Source organism: Geotrypetes seraphini, chromosome 3, assembly GCF_902459505.1.
Source record: "Geotrypetes seraphini chromosome 3, aGeoSer1.1, whole genome shotgun sequence".
Lineage (NCBI taxonomy): Eukaryota > Metazoa > Chordata > Amphibia > Gymnophiona > Dermophiidae > Geotrypetes > Geotrypetes seraphini.
This window is the reverse complement of record NC_047086.1, coordinates 380,461,765-380,478,006: the sequence shown is the minus strand read 5'-3', so window position 1 is coordinate 380,478,006 and position 16,242 is coordinate 380,461,765. Positions and strand designations below refer to the sequence as shown.

General features: G+C 40.9%; 1 protein-coding gene across 3 annotated transcripts in view; it reads left to right on the top strand.

The window, feature by feature from the left end:
- Positions 1-16,242, top strand: part of PPP1R21 (protein phosphatase 1 regulatory subunit 21) — a 113,121-nt gene that overhangs the window by 55,814 nt on the left and 41,065 nt on the right. For all 3 annotated transcript variants that reach the window (XM_033937745.1, XM_033937744.1, XM_033937746.1), the window contains exons 13-16: positions 945-1,037; positions 6,140-6,267; positions 10,056-10,208; positions 11,860-11,952. In XM_033937745.1, coding sequence (XP_033793636.1) covers positions 945-1,037; positions 6,140-6,267; positions 10,056-10,208; positions 11,860-11,952 — 467 coding nt within the window. The remainder of the gene's footprint in view (positions 1-944; positions 1,038-6,139; positions 6,268-10,055; positions 10,209-11,859; positions 11,953-16,242) is intronic.

Sequence of the window (16,242 nt, the reverse complement as noted above, 5' to 3'; positions counted from 1 at the left end):
GCATGCCACTTACCCTCATTTGCATGTGCGGATCGGAATCGGATCGGCCACGAAGTTAGTGAATCGTGTCGGGGTCGCAAACCGATCGGTACACGATCGGTTTGCTTAGTGAATCTAGCCCATAATCTGTGTCCGTGTTTGGATAGTGAGGTGTAAGGGCTGCACTTTTAGTGCATTAGAATGAATAAGACCATTTTGTATTAGGACAGATTAGAAAGAGTTTAAAATAAGTTAACCAAATGCAATAACTACAGTATCAGACTGCAGTTATGGTCTTTCCCCTTTCTTGCTGTAATGCACTCTGTTTCTAGAGACTGACTGACAAGCACCACAGCTATGACGAGGATTTGGTCATTTTCTTTGAATGTTCATTTCTTTTCAGAGATTAATTGCTAGCCTGAATTCATTAATAGAAAATGTTTGGGGAGAAAGTTTATTTCTTTTTTTTTTTTTTTTAATTTCTTTATTCTTTTTCAAACTTACATCAAGTGCACAAAAAGAACAACATGAAATACTATCGTATAACACTTGAACATCATACATTATATTCTTAATATGTAAATTAATTAAAAACCCTCCCCCTCCCATCTTTCTATACAATCATTAAAACTATCATATTCCTTCAAAATTTCAATTTTGCTACATCTTATCTTCCAATCTCCCCACCCCCCTATGTATATTATCAAAGAAAAATGATGCCTATTCACTACAAAAATCAACCATCGGTCTCCATATCTTTAAAAATTTTTTATAACTTCCTTTCAATTTAATTAAGAGTACCATATTACTATTCAGTGTATGGTAAACTGCTTTTGGTGAATTTCTTCATGAAAGAGGTGGTTAATAAATCCCAGTAAATAAATAAATTTAACAACTATTATATTTGTAAACATTTTGGATTATTTAATATTTTTAGCTTATATGTTGCTTTATGGGTATTTTAGGTATAAAACCTGAGGGATTGCTTCGGGCAAATTATGCGACTATACTTAGCCAGATTTCTGCTGCTCTTCAAGGACTTCATGGCATTATGAAAGGTAAGAAGCTAATGGTTAATAGGAAATAATGAATAGTATCCAGTTATATTTCTCAGCTAAACATGTTTCAGACTCAGGATTTCAGCTGAATATTGACCTACGGAGGTATTTTGGGGGGGAGGTATTTTAAATTGCTTATTCTAGATTAGTGTTTTAGGTTTGTATTTCAGAGCATTATTTATTTAAAATTATTTATAATCCACCTATCCACAAATCTAAGTGGGGAAAATGGATGCTGAAGAAACAAGTTTGGCTTATCCTGTGCTACCAATTACTTCTGCATGTTTTTGCTTCAGCAGCGTGCTTATATACTGAAATGTCAGTCATTAGCAATCATGTTGCTGTCCCTTCAATCATAATGGCTTCTTTGATAGGGATATGCATAGGAAAGCCTTTCAGTATTGGCTTTTTTCCTGATTTTTGGGCATTTTTATTTTAGTTCACTTCATAAGAACATTGGGATGACTCAGTATGGCTGTTCTTATGATCCATCTAGCCCAGTATCCTGTTCCACAATGGCCAAAGCAGGTCACAAGTACCTGGCAGAAACCCAGATATAGCAAGATTCTATGTTTCTTATCCCAGGGCAAGCAGTGGCTTCCCCATGTCTGTCTGAATAGCAGACTCTGGACTTTTTCTCCAAGAACTTGCTCATATCTCTTTAGATTCCTGATTGGCTGCCATTGTGAAAACTGACGGCAGCCAATCAGGAAGGGCGCGGGGCGAGGCTTGAGATCGCAAGCGTCGCTCCTGCCCTGCACAGCGTGTTTGGAAGAGGCAGGCGCGGCCATCCAGGAGGTATTTATTGGTGAGGAGGTATTTAAGGGGAGGGAGGATGATGTATTGCTCCATGTATAGACCGCCCCATCTAAGCAAACCGTCCAGGAAGTATTTAAGGGGGGGATGATGTATAGACCACCCCATTGTATAGGCCGATGTAGATTTTAAACCTCTTAGATAAGCTGCAGCTAGTAACATGGGGTGGCTAAGAGTTTTAAAACCTACATCGGCATTTCTTGCGGCCTATACAAAGGGGCGGCCTATACATGGGGAAATATGGTATAGCTCTAAAACATAGTGCTGGGGAAGACTAAGCCAACAACCATCTCCTGAACTCCTTTCAGGCAATGCCTAGATATTTCTGTTTCATTTGTAGTTTGGATTAATTTGTTTTCAGATCAGTTGTTAATAATAATAATAATTTATTTCTTATATACCGCTATACTGTGAAGTTCAAAGCGGTTTACAGTAAAGATACATTTTGACAGTACATGGGATACAAACGGTTAATGATAAAGATACATTTTGTCAGTAAGTGAGATACAAACGGTTAACGATAAAGATACATTTTGTCAGGACATGGGATACAAGGGGAGAGAGGGTAAGGGTTAGTCTCAAATCTAGAGTTGGGGTAGTGGCGAGGTAGAGAGGAGTGCCGTAGCGAGGAAGAGGTGGGTTGGGAGTTTAGAATTTGTTAAACAATCGAGTTTTAATTCACAGGCTTGTTGTTTTCTGACAACTGTACAAGACTAGAATGGATGTAAATCATATGGATTTGTGTGTCGATATGTTTTTTTTGATTTAATGAGAACACTGTTAAGATTATTCACTAGAAATTTAGGAGGAAATGACTAGTTATCTATATTTTCACAAAATTCTTTATTTTGGTAGAAACTACAAACAATAGGCTGGCCATCTGGTTCAGGTGATCTAGATTTGTATCCCATGGCCAGTGAGATAAGTTAATCCTTGGGCGTATCTGAGTTAAAACATTCAGGCTAGGGGGGGAGGGAATATAGCTACCGCTCCATGGGCAGCCCCAGCTTGCCAATCGGTGGAGCTTCTTTTGAGCCAGCAAAGGACTCCCGTCTGCCTAGTCCTGACTCTGGGGGAAGGGCCAGTGCAGCCAAGAACCAAATGCCAAGAGGTAAAATGTAATTTTGGATAAAAGGCAAAAAATCATTACTCCAGCCACATAAAAGTCTTGGACTGAATTCTCATGATATTTGAAAAAGGAGTGTGTCTTAGGGGGGAATTCATTGAGCAGTGTTAAGGGAAGTAATGCATGCTAAATTCTAGGAAGTCCATAGGTATAAAATAGGCTTCTTAGCATTTGTCATGCGTTAAACCCTATCGTTGCTTGATAAATTCTCCCTTTTTCTCCCGGGGACCCTTTTACTAAAGTGTGTTAGATGCTAATGCACGCCAAATGCAGCAAAAAATGGAATATTGCAGGATGCACTACAGCATCGCATGATAATTCTTAGTATGTGCGCTTGCTAACCACACACTGAGAGACTGTTTTGGAGGCATGTAGGGGGCAAAGAGTGGGCATTCCTCCACTAACCAGTTTGCACTCCTATATTTATTGTGCACAGATTAGTTAGCAAACAGATAAAGCAGGAGCTTTTACTGTTTAAAAAATAGGTGGTTTAAAAAATAGTGCTACTGCAATAATTTTGAAAAATAGCCAAGTTTTAGTCGACTTTGATGAATCGCTTATTTAGTTTTACTAAACAAGATTCAAAAATTAATCCTATATAATAAAAGGCTAACTCGCGCATGCACAGTCCTATTTTCGTGTTCCGTGCGCTGTAGGTCTGTGGCCGAAGGAGTGCGCATGCGCACGAATACGTCACCACCCGATCGCCTCCACAAGCCGGACCGCAGCCAGACGACGTTATCCGTTTCTCCTGTCGCCGCCGCCGATCTCCGTTTCTCCTTTGCCGCCCACCCCCTTCTCTTCCCGCGGGTCCGAATGGCGATTCAAGCAGCGTGTACATCAGTCTCCACACGCTGCTTCGGGCCCTTCTACTGCCCTGATTTGCTCTGCCGCGTCTCTGATGATGTCATCAGGGACGTGCCAGAGTAAATCAGGGCAGAAGGGCCCGAAGCAGCGTGTGGAGACTGATAAAAGCGCTGCTGGAATCACCACCTTTGTAGTCCGGCCCGCGGGAAGGGACAGGGGCGGGTAGAGGAAACGCTAATGCTGCTGCACAGGGAACTGGTGGGGGGGGGGAGGGGAAGGGAATGCTGCTTTGGACGGACAGACAGACAGAGAGAGGAAGGGAAACACAAAGAAAATAAGAAATACACAGGGGCAGGTGCTCAGGGAACTGGTGTGGGGGGAGGGAAATGGAGGGGGATGGAATGCTGCTTTGGACAGACAGAAAGAGGAAGGGAAACACAAAGAAAATAAGAAAGACACAGGGGCAGGTGCACAGGGAACTGGTGTGGGGGGAGGGGGATGGAATGCTGCTTTGGACAGACAGACAGAGGGAGGAAGGGAGACAGAAAGGAAAGAAGAAAGACACAGGGTCAGGGAGATACACAGAAAGACAGACAGGCAAAGGGGGCCAGGGACAGAGACAGACAGAAAGGACAGCGGGAGCCGCGTCAGGAGGGGTGTGGGATGCGGCAGTGGGAACTTTTCCAATGGGTGCAACTGGGCAGCTGTCGGGAACCTCTGATCAGGGGCAGAGCAAGGTAAGAGTATCATAGGGATAAGAAGGAGGAGGGAGGATAAAAAAGGAAGGGATGCCTACTGCTGGACAGGGGGAGAAGGAAAGAGATGCTGATGGACAGGGGAGGTGAAGAAAAAATAACGGAGGACTAATGTTGGACAGGGGGAGAAGGAAAGAGGTGCTGCTGGACAGGGGGGAGGTAAAACAAAGGGAGAAGGGCTGCTGCTGCATAAGGAGAGCAGTGAAGGGGTGGTGGTGGACACAGTGGAGGTAAAAGGAAGGGAAAATGGACAGGGGGAGCAGGCAAGGGGTGGTGATGGACAGCCAAGGAAAAAGAAAGGCAGAAAGAAAGAAAGCGGCTAAGGAGAGAGAGAGAAAAAAAGACAGACACACACACATATGTTCTAGCACCCGTTAATCTAACGGGCTTAAAGACTAGTAAAATATAAACATATATTTTTACACATTTAAAATTTAAAATAATGGGGTAGATAATTAGACAAACAGACCAACTAATACAAAAGGGGAGAGGGGATAGAACTACAATTAAGTATTTTTAAAGTTCAGAGGAGAGACATATATGATAAAAACAATAGGACGGGGAATCTAAAAAAAGAAAGAAAAAAAAAAAGTGCAATTAGAAAAGGAATTTTATATAAAAACCGAATGTATTTTAAAGATTAAAAGCATCTTTAAAAAGGAAGCTTTTTAAATTACTTTTAAAATGGGCTATTAATGTAAAAAAAATAAAAAAAAATAAATAAATAATAGAAAATAGCCTTAGGATGTAAGAGAGACCCATGTAAGAGCACACTAAGGAATATTTTTACTGCAGCTTTAGTAAAATGGCCCCTTAACTGAGGGTTGTTTTTTTTGTTTTTGTTTTTTTAACTAAAGCTTAGCACATGCTAAATGCTGCATGTCCTATTTTATACCTATGGGCCATGCGGCATTTAGTGTAGCTTAAGCTTTAATAAAGGGGTCCTTTTGTAAGTAAGTAATTTAAAAAAATATACAATATATAGACAGATAAATACAGTGGTACCTTGGATTACGAGCATAATCCGTTCCAGGAGCATGCTCGTAATCCAAAATGCTTGTTTATCAAAGCGAGTTTCCCCATAGGAAATAATGGAAACTCGCTTTGATACGTTCTCCCCCTCATGAGAACTGGCATTTCTCCCCCCGAAGGCCCCCTCTGCGATCCGGCACCCCTCCGTTGCAATTGGGCACCCCCCTCCCCGCCGCTTCTTATAGTCATCTGGGCACCGGCATGTCCTGAGCTTGGTGCCGGTGCCTGAAGATCAAGGCCCAGAAGAGGAGGATGATCTTCGGGCTCCGGCACCAAGCACAGGACATGCCGGTGCCCAGATGACTGTAAGAAGCGGCGAGGGGGGGGGTGCCCAATCGCGGGGGGAGGATGCCGGATTGGGGGGGTAGGGTGCCAGATCACGGGTGGCGCTCGTAAATCGAGCCATGCTTGGTTTCCGAGGTGCCGATTTTGCAAATGTTTTGCTCGTCTTGCAAAACACTCGCAAACCGGTGCATTCGTAAACCGAGGTACCACTGTATAGATGGATATACAAGTATATAGATATAATTTTAACCTCTGAACTTGTTGAAATTTGTTGTCTTTAGATATTTCCATGCACTACAGTCAGAAGGCTTCCCTTGAACAGGAACTTCCGACAGCCACGGAGAAGCTTAGAACAACTAATGACTGCATCTTGTCCTCTGTAGTTGCCTTAACAAATGGAACAGGCAAGGTAACTTAACATTTGTTGCATATGGTTACAAAACTGACTTGTGCTGTAATGTTAGTGTCTACAGGGGATCATTTTATAAATAATTCCAGTATGGAACGCAGCATTTTATGTGCTCAGGTAAGCATTAATAAAATTGCCCCACTATAAGCACACTTGGTTTGAGGAAAGTATAGCATCTCTGGTTTTTTAATGATATTTGCATAGGCACTGCTAGAACTGGAGAAAAATGAGGCCCGTTCTTATGCACTTAATTTATAACATACATGAATAATGTTGTCAATTCTTACCAACACATCCAGTCAAAGTTTCTCTTGTGCAGGAGCTTTTGGGGAGACAGTTTTATAATGAGACACAGTATGTTGCTTTTATAAAACAGGCTCAATATACGAGTATCCTGTGTAACTTCATAGCCTGGATGTCACATTATAAAATTTACCTTTTGTTTAAATAGAAAGCAGTTCTGATAAAATTGCATGGCTAAATACCTGTGTAAAGTATATATGTTGCCAAGATGGCTATATACTTGTGCATGGTGTGTGGGCATTCCAAGGATAGAAGGAATCAGGGCAAAGGTAGGGGAGGGACATTAAGGTGGGCAGACTAGATGGGCCATGGGCCCTTATCTGCCGTCTATTTCTATGTTTCTATGTTTCTATATATATTTTTTAACAGAATGTACGAGTGTCACTTTAGAGCAGGTGTCAATTTGTGTGTGAGGATTTGTGTGCTATTGGGGATAGTTAAATAAAGGCACATAATTACCCTCTGTAGGTATATTGTATAACTCCTAAAAACTGCATGTGGCTATGGTATATCTCTAGGTCAGCTGTGGTGGTCTGTTGTGGCCTGATTTTCTTTCACAGGAATTGTTTTTTGGCTAAATGGCTGCAGATACTCACAATGTATAGGCACTCGTATATTAATATACAGTACAGGTTGTCAGAACTTGTGACCTTGGCAATGACTTGGAAACCTAATCTCTGTATATGCGCTGCTGCGTCTAAAACTCTTCCAACCGGGTTAATAAAACTTTAATTTTATGGTGAATAGTTAGACTTTTTTTTTTCTCTCTCTTTTTTTGGCCAGCAGTGTTTACTTCTGGAGGCTTCAGTTCAATGGCAGGCAGGTGTGATCAAAAAAATGCAGTAAATGTTTAAATAAAAACATTTTTACAGTAAAAGACACATTGCCATTAGCCCCCCTCGCTTCAAACACACTTATCCCATCGTTGTTGCCACTTTCTGAAGCAGTTCTGGAAGTCCTCTTTCGTGAGTGTCTTTAATTGTGCTGTCGTGGCTGCCTCGATGTCCTGAATCAATTCAAAACGTTTACTTTTCATGGTCATTTTGACTTTGGGGAAGGGCCAGAAGTCATACGGTGGCAGATCCTATGAATAAGGTGGATGGGGACACATCGTAATGTTTTTATTTGACAGAAATTGCTGTACCAAAAGCGATTACAACAATTTTTGGTTGCAAGAGAACAGAAATGAAAAATGAGATTTGTTTCATTTAGCTGAGAATATGAGGAGAAATTAGATTAACAATATCCCAAAGAAATGTTCTGATCCACAGAAATTTCCCTAATAGTCAATTGCCTGGTTCAATCATTTTGCTTATTCTTTCAACATTCTCTTGGGATTTTGATGTTGAAGGACGTCTCCTCGTCTTCAGCCGATTCACAACCGTTATGAAATCGCTTGAACCACTTTCAAACTGTCTTCATGGTCACTGCAGAATCACCATAAACTAATTTTAACATTTCATGTGTTTCTCTAGCATTTTTTTGCAGTTTGAAACAAGATTTCACGTGGTGTTTGATCCATGATTTATGGTGCACTGTAGAACACACCTCCTCTCAACCTTAACTCACAACTGACTGACTGCACTGAACAAGTTGAAACTTGTCACATATTGTTTCTAAGGTTTGATGCGCTGCTTTCCATACTGAAGATCCCTTCCTTTCCTTTGGATGGTGCTTGACAGCAACATTCACCTTTGATCACACCTCACATAGAAGAAGTGGTACCAATTAAGGAGCCCAGCCTCAAAAAGTGATTTCTAACATTTTTAAAGCTAAAAAAAAAAGCCTCCTCCCTTCTTCCCTCAAGTCACTCCTAGCCAAAGTGAGCATGTTGATAAAATGTGTGACTTGGAGCTGGTGGAAATATTTTTTTAAAAGGCACATATTCCCATTATAAAATAGAACCTACATATGTAATCTTTTCAGACTGCCCAAACCACATCCCCTTCATCTGCCCCAAACCACATAGTTGCCAGCTCCCAGTTTAGTCCTGTGGCCTATATAAAGAGCAGATCCAGAAGCTGTAATCCCCCCACCCCCATGTCCACACTCCAATTCTTTTACCAGAGATCCCTTAGTTTCTAGTAAGGGGCAGGAGTGATACCCAGGTATGCCTACCCAGTTAAGCACCCAGATTCAAAATGTTACCTCTGAGCACCTACCTCCCACCCAACATCTGGGCACTCCTGCTCCCACCGGAACCAGGGCAGCTATTGATGATGGCATTGGGGGTGTGGGGGTAAGGAGTGATCTTGTGCTCTGAGGGTTGGGGCAGAGGGTTATCTATCCCATCATTGGGACCCTTTGAATTTTGAAGTCCAGTATCTGGATGCTGCAGCCAGGAACTCACAACATTTCTGGCAATAGCAACCCTCAGCAAAGGGATTGCAGTAAATACACATGCATGTCTTCATCCTTAGACATATTTTGAGAGCTTCTGTGTTTGATAAAGCCTTTTGTAAAATACAGTGGCAAATGAGCATATCTTGACCTTAATGTTTAATTTCCCTTCTCCACAATGTGTATAAAATGGGCTTGACAGTATCACAAGCTCACACCAATTCAACCAGTTTCATGTGTATGTGAGTACTTACCGTATTTTTTGCTCCATAAGATGCACTTTTTCCACCCCCAAAAAGGAGGTGGAAATAAGGGTGCGTCTTATGGAGCGATTACCCTCCATAGGTAGCCCCCCCCCCGTGTACCTTGTTTTAAAGTCCTATTTCCACACTCCTGCCCGTCTCCCTCGCCGGATGGCTCCTCTTCAGTTCGGGCAGAGCGGCGCAGGACCAGGCAGGAACACAGATAGCATGCACCTGCCTTCTGTGCCGCTCTGCCCGAACTGAAGAGGAGCCGTCCAGCGAGGGAGACGGGCAGGAGTGTGGAAAGGGGACTTTTATAAATGGTATCGGGGAGGTAGGTGCCTATGCTGCCTACGGATTTTTCACTCTATAAGACTCTGTTCCGGCCTACCACTAGACCTCCAGAGGCAGGGTGGTGGGAATTTTTTCCTCCTCTATAGGTGGTGCTTCTTATGGTTGGGTGCATCTTATAGAGCGAAAAATACGGTAATTAACAAAGAACTTCTGTATTTGCAGCTTAATCTATTTAGTGGTTAGCATTGTTTCATCTGCAGTAATTATTTATAATTGCATTAATATTTTGATTTTCTGCTAGTTCACAAAATTCTGCTAGCAAAATAGGTATGTACAAGATAATTCTCATAGCATAATCGCTGAATAATATGAGCAAATGAAAAATAAGGCAATTGCATCAAATAACAGCAGAAAATAAACCATATAAGCAAGAGAACCACATTATATACTAGCTTGTTGTCACATAAAGGTACAATATAAAGTGATTTAATGCCATGAAATCTTTTATAATAAAAACACTCTAGTGCAGATCTTATAATTGGCCTTCCTTTTTACTGCTGGTTTTGTTGATCAATGTCCTTTGTATTTGGTTTGGCTTAACACCTTTAGATTGCAACTTTCTTCAGCAACAATCTTGACTACTTCACAGCTTCTTTGAGCTATGGTCCCAAAGGAGGAGCAGGGTTCGTACACCCCCTAACAGCTGCTTGCATGCTCCAGAACAAGAGAAAAGCAGTCACATACATGAAAGCACTGAAGAAGGTACGTAAAACTATGGAAAAAGTATGTGATGAAGAGCTGTTGTAAGGGACTTAGGCCTAGATTCACTAACTGACCGATCGTGTCTCGACCACTTTGCAACCCCGACCCGATTCACTAACCTTCCTCCTGATCTGATCCGCACATGCAAATGAGGGGAAATGGCATGCAAAAGTAGGAAGGCAGCGATTCACTAAACAAATTCCGGAACACCAACTGGGTTGGCCGATCAAAAAAGAAGCGACTGCTGAGGATTGGTTGCTCACGTCCTTTCTGACTGTCCTGCTCTCTGCTGCCATGAAATCCCAGTATTGCAGCCCTGAAATAAAACATCTCCCTTGTGCGAAAACCCTGCTCTCTGCCACCTCTGCTTTCTGCTGCTCTGCTCTCTGTTCCCTGCCTCTCTACGAGCCTTCCCCATCTCTCCTGCCTGCTCCTGCGCTTCCCCGCACTGCGAGCCCGCGGTTAAAAAGCAGGTTAAAAACACGGGCTCGCAGGGCTAAAAGTTATTAAAAAAAAAATGATTGCGGCTCTGACGGGCATGCGCAGACCATCTACAGATGGGGATCACAGAAAAGCAATCCGTGCCGGCAGATGGGGACGTTCCTCTGATCGCCCCATCTGCATATATTTCTTTTCTGAATTCGTAGGACCTGCCCGGATCGGGCCCGATCGGGCAGTTTGGTGAATCTGGCCCAAGGTCAGTTGTATGCATAAATTTATGTAATAATGAGCTGATAATTGGTGTTAAACAATAAGCTTCAATTGGCCTTGGCGCTAATTGTGACTAATTAGCAGTTTTGCACGTAACCACCCTTTAGTTGATATTCTATAAATTATAGGAGATGTGGCCACTTGGGCATGGGCGGGTCAGGGATGTGCCTAGCAGTTACACGCACAGGTTATAGAATTCTAGCACTTGTGTGCCTAACTGGCTACAGTTAGGCATCAGCCTATGGCATGGCACTTAAAGGCCCCCCTGTTTTCAAGCTGTGTAAGGGTCTTTTTATCACAGACCACTTCAGTAAAAGGAATTCTATGAGCGTCGGAGCTTTTACCGCAGCAATCTGCGATTAAAAAAAACCCCGTACCTAGCTTGATAAAAGGGGGTCAAAAAGTTAGGTGCATATATCGGACTTACGCTAGCATTTTATAAAGGCAGTTGTTGTTATACAATCTGCACTTAGTGCACTGTGTCCTGGTGCCCAATGTTGGGCACTTTTTTTTTAAAATTTACCCCCATATGTACAAGGAAAAGAAATTATGCAGGACATCATCTAGTTATTTAGCACCGATCTAAGAGCTGGGAAGGAAACTATCAGGAGCTCACTAGAAAGAGAAGATGCACAGTTCTAGCACAGATACATTTTCCCTTTTTCCATTTGGCCAAAGAGATACCTGGGAACACATTCAGCTTTATAAAGGCTTATCTGGGGGAAGGGGAATTGTTGGGGGGGGGATGGGTAGTTGGATGTTTTGGGATCTTTCATATACCTTGAGCTTGTTTTGCTGTCTTGTGTGCCTATTTTCTGGTTTTTCTATTGAGCTCAATAAAATATATTTGAACATAAAGGCTTTTCTGGTAAGAAGACATGAACATGAACTCAAATGGCTGGAATAAGTTTTGAAAAAAGCTCTGTTGTTTTCCTTATAGCCCTGTCCCGATTCAGTGCCTTATGAAGAGGCCTTGGCACATCAGAGGATTCTTTTAAGTTCTACTGAAAGCAGAGAAGGTCTCGCGCAGCAGGTATGACGAGTTCCTTTCTCTGTAGCACGTCCATCAATTAGCATGCGTTGGGAGCTTGTGAGCCAAAGCCCCAGTAGTCAAGGCCTCAACCCTCTCACAACATTTACAGTTCAACTGACGCCTTGGATAATTGACACTGCTGTTCATATGTTTCAAATGTCTTCTCATTCATTCCATCTGTGTATATGTCACAGTATGTAAAATGCATGGGAAGCGCTGACCTAGAATTTATTTAATTTAGGACTAGTGATTATAGAGTAGGCTTAACTGACCTTTTACTGATGTTGACTGCTGTAAATTGAAGAATGCTAGGCATCATGGTAAATGTAAGAACAGCTGCTGTTCAATTGTTAAATGGCTTATCTTTTTATGTGAATTATGTACTTATTAAAATGGATGAAGAAATACAATATATTTCTGTAATATACTCGTATAAATTTAAATTGTGCATGAATTGGCAGTTGGGGAAAAGGTTACCAAGAAAGTAGCCCTAATTGAAATTGTATCTTAGAGCATTTTCCAGGAAACTGTCAAGTCAAAACTACCCTGAGATGCTAAAACATCCATATCTCCTGATATTTCTACAGTACTCCGAAGGGGCTCCAAAGATCTGTTTTGAGCAGACCCCTTCAGGTATGCCCCTGCAGTTAAGCACAGTTAAAAGTCCTGCTTCACATCAAATCCCATCCCCCCCTTTCCAGGGCTTCCTCTGGTGTTTGTACAGTCCTTCTTTCAAATTTGTTCTCCCAGGACTCTGGAGCTCTACTTGCTGCCAGCACTGACCCAAGTTCACACTCTTGCCCCATTAAAGTTGATATCACATTGTTAGACTTTAATTTCTAGCTTTTTTATTCAATAAATCTTTGCAATTTCTTTGTTCTCCATACGTCTTTTTGTCTTCATCCCTTTTCTTACTTTCCTCAAGATATAATGCAGAATGTGAGGACAAGCAGAATATGAAACCCTCACTGCTGAATAATATTTTTCCATACTGGTTTCATCATGCTGCACCACCCAATTCTTTTTTTTCCCCCTCCTGTCTTATGATATGGCCAAGCCGCACTCTATTCACTTTTTGCCTGATGAGAAACTTTTTCACAATTTTTATTATTTGTCTCAATCATTTTTTCCTGCTTCTAGTTTCCCTAGATGGATTTGAATGGTTCCTAAGTTTTCTCCATTTTTTTTGTATCAGTCAGCACTCCATTCAATTGTATCACTCAGCACTGGTTGAATTTTGAACATAATTTTGCTTTGACCATTTTCCTGGGAATATTCCAGAAAAATGTAGCCCCTCTAGTTTCAAGAATTTGAACAGTGCATCAGGACTATATTAGTTACTGATCCACATTACTGGTGACTGACTTGCCTTAGACTCAGTTGTGATTTCTTAAACGGTTATCTGTGTCAGCGTGTCAACTAGAGGGCTTCATTGTTAAATCTGTTCTGGAGACATCAAAGTACATGGATTCAGTAGTTTTGCTTGGATGCAGGGGATATATTGACATTAAGTAAACATTAGTCAATGTCTAAGTCAAGTGTCAGTAGAAGCCATTATATTGACCACTCTCCAATTTTCAGGTACTATGAATGATTTTAACGGCAGGTTAGGATAAACAATTTTCATGTTTGAATTCTTTCAGTACGCTAAGGTGTATCATCTGGTCCAGGTGATTTATAACTCTTTTTAACTTGTTAATTTGATTCGGTATGTCTTCCGGGTTCACCGAGATTTCTTTCAGTTTCTCCACATTGTCGCCTTTGACACCTCCGCATTATCACCATTTCTGGTATAGTTAGATCTCTTACATCATCTGCCGTAAAAACCAAAGCAAAGAATTCATTCAGTCTCTCTGCTATGGCATTATCTTCCCTAATAGCCCCTTTTGCTCCTTGATGATCCAACAGTCTCACGGATTCCCTCGCAAGCTTTCGACTTCTGTTGAACCTGAAAATATTATTACTATGAGTTTTTGCTTCTGTGGCAAGTTTCTCTTTATATTCTGTCTTAACTGCCTTTATCAATGTTTTGCTACTAACTTGCCAGTGTTTGTTGCTTCTTATTTTCTTCATCCTTTTTCCATTCTTTGAAAGATGTTCTTTTAGCTTTAATAGCCTCTCTCATTTTACCTGGTTGTCATTTGCTCTTTCCAATTTTGTTAATACGTGGAATCCATCTGATCTGGGCTTCCATGATGGTATGTTTTAAACAATGATTTAAAGTCCTAGCCTTTGCAGCCGATCCTTTTAACTTCTTTTTAATCATTTTCCTCATTTTATCATAGTAGCCTTTTTAAAAATTAAATGGTGCTGCAATAAGTTTCCTTAATGACTTCACTTCAGATATTGGCTCAAATTTGATCATGTTATGATCACTGTTTCCCAGTGAACCCACTCATAGTATGCCCTGCATTCCACTATGGACTAAACCTAAAATGGCTGCCCCCTCTTATTGTTGTCCAAATAATGGGGTTGAAAATATGGATATTTTTTGACTGCTGCAGTAGCTGAATATTGACCTGTATGTTTTTAGATGTTTTATATAGCATACTTGATATGAACAGAAATTTTACTGTATTACTGTTAAGGTGAGAGAACCAGAGTGTGGAGCTATTTGAAGGCACATTGGCAAGTTGTAAAATCATTTTGAAGTCGGAGTATTTCCACCTGGGACCACCTTAGTTTTCTGATTTATTAAAGACCATTTTCAGCCTATATTTTTTTTATTTTCTGGTTTATTACACCGTGCACCCTAAACAATTGGATATCCTTATTGGGAGTTTAAAGTCTCTGCCAATTGTTTAAGGTGTAGTTACATAGTAACATAGTAGATGACGGCAGATAAAGACCCGAATGGTCCATCCAGTCTGCCCAACCTGATTCAATTTAAATTTTTAAATTTTTTCTTCTTAGCTTTACCCAGTACTGTGCTTGGGTTCCAACTGCCGAAATCTCTGTTAAGACTTACTCCAGCCCATCTACACCCTCCCAGCCATTGAAGCTCTCCCCAGCCCATCCTCCACCAAACAGCCATATACAGACACAGACCATGCAAGTCTGCCCAGTACTGGCCTTAGTTCAATATTTAATCTTATTTTCTGATTCTAGATCCTTTGTGTTCATCCCACGCTTCTTTGAACTCAGTCAGTTAATTTTCTATTGGTTGGTGTTTTGGTTTTTCACAGCCTTATTACATTTTGAACATAACCAGAGATTCAGAATGAGGCCATCATTGAAAAATATCAGATCCTTCAATCTATTGATCCTTACATAAATTTCAAATGCTAATGAGACATTTAAGATTATAGTTTGGGTTCATTCTTCTTTTAACCAGGCACCAGACTGGGAATAAATGTCAATAGATAACTGACATTCCAGTACAATATTTTTTTTTTTAATTTAATTTGGTAGTGTTATTATTTTTAGAAACTCAAGTTTGACATTTTCATGCTTTTCTATTGTACAAAGAAAGTGTTGGTAAAGATTGACCAAAATGATTAAGCCATAGTTTATTTTGAACTTAAGAATCCTGACCTCTAGGCATGAGCTTGCTGAACCAATCAGTCTGCAGGAGACAGTCAGTCTGGTTTTCAAGATATCCACAATGAAGATGCATGGCATAGAATTGCATACACTGCATTTTTTTGTATTCAGATCGGTTCCATGTGTCTTCATTGTGGATATCTTGAAATCCCAACTGGCTGAGTCTATCCAAGGACTGGGTTGAGAACCCACTCACTGTCTTACCATGTTTCTTTTGATTATTATTTACCAGTAGAGGCCAGAATAATTTTCAAATTTGGTTGCTATGCTTCAAAACACTATTCGGTACTGCACCCACCTACCTTCTGAAACACTTTGTTCTCCAAAACAAACTCTGCCTCTCACGCAGAACACTATTATTCGCCTTTCCGAATCCCAAAGGAGGCCAATTCAAAAGATTCCTTGACAAAACAATTTCCTTCCAAGCAGGAAGATGGAAAAATACTCTTAAGTGACTTACTCCTTGACTCATCGTCATACCAATCATTCAGAAGATCACTGAAAACCCATTTATTTGGTAAATTCGTTTAAACTTCCTAAACGTCTACTTACATGCTCCTGCCTTCTGATATATATAATTATGTTACACGCCAATTTGTTTACTCCTACTTCATGCTCTTGATGTAACTTTGCTGCATTCCTGCAGCCTTTCTCGTTGTAAACAGTCTTGAACTGAAAGGTAAGACAGGATATAAATAAAGCTATTATGATTATTAAGGTTTAATAGCAACATTGTTTGCCTTCCAC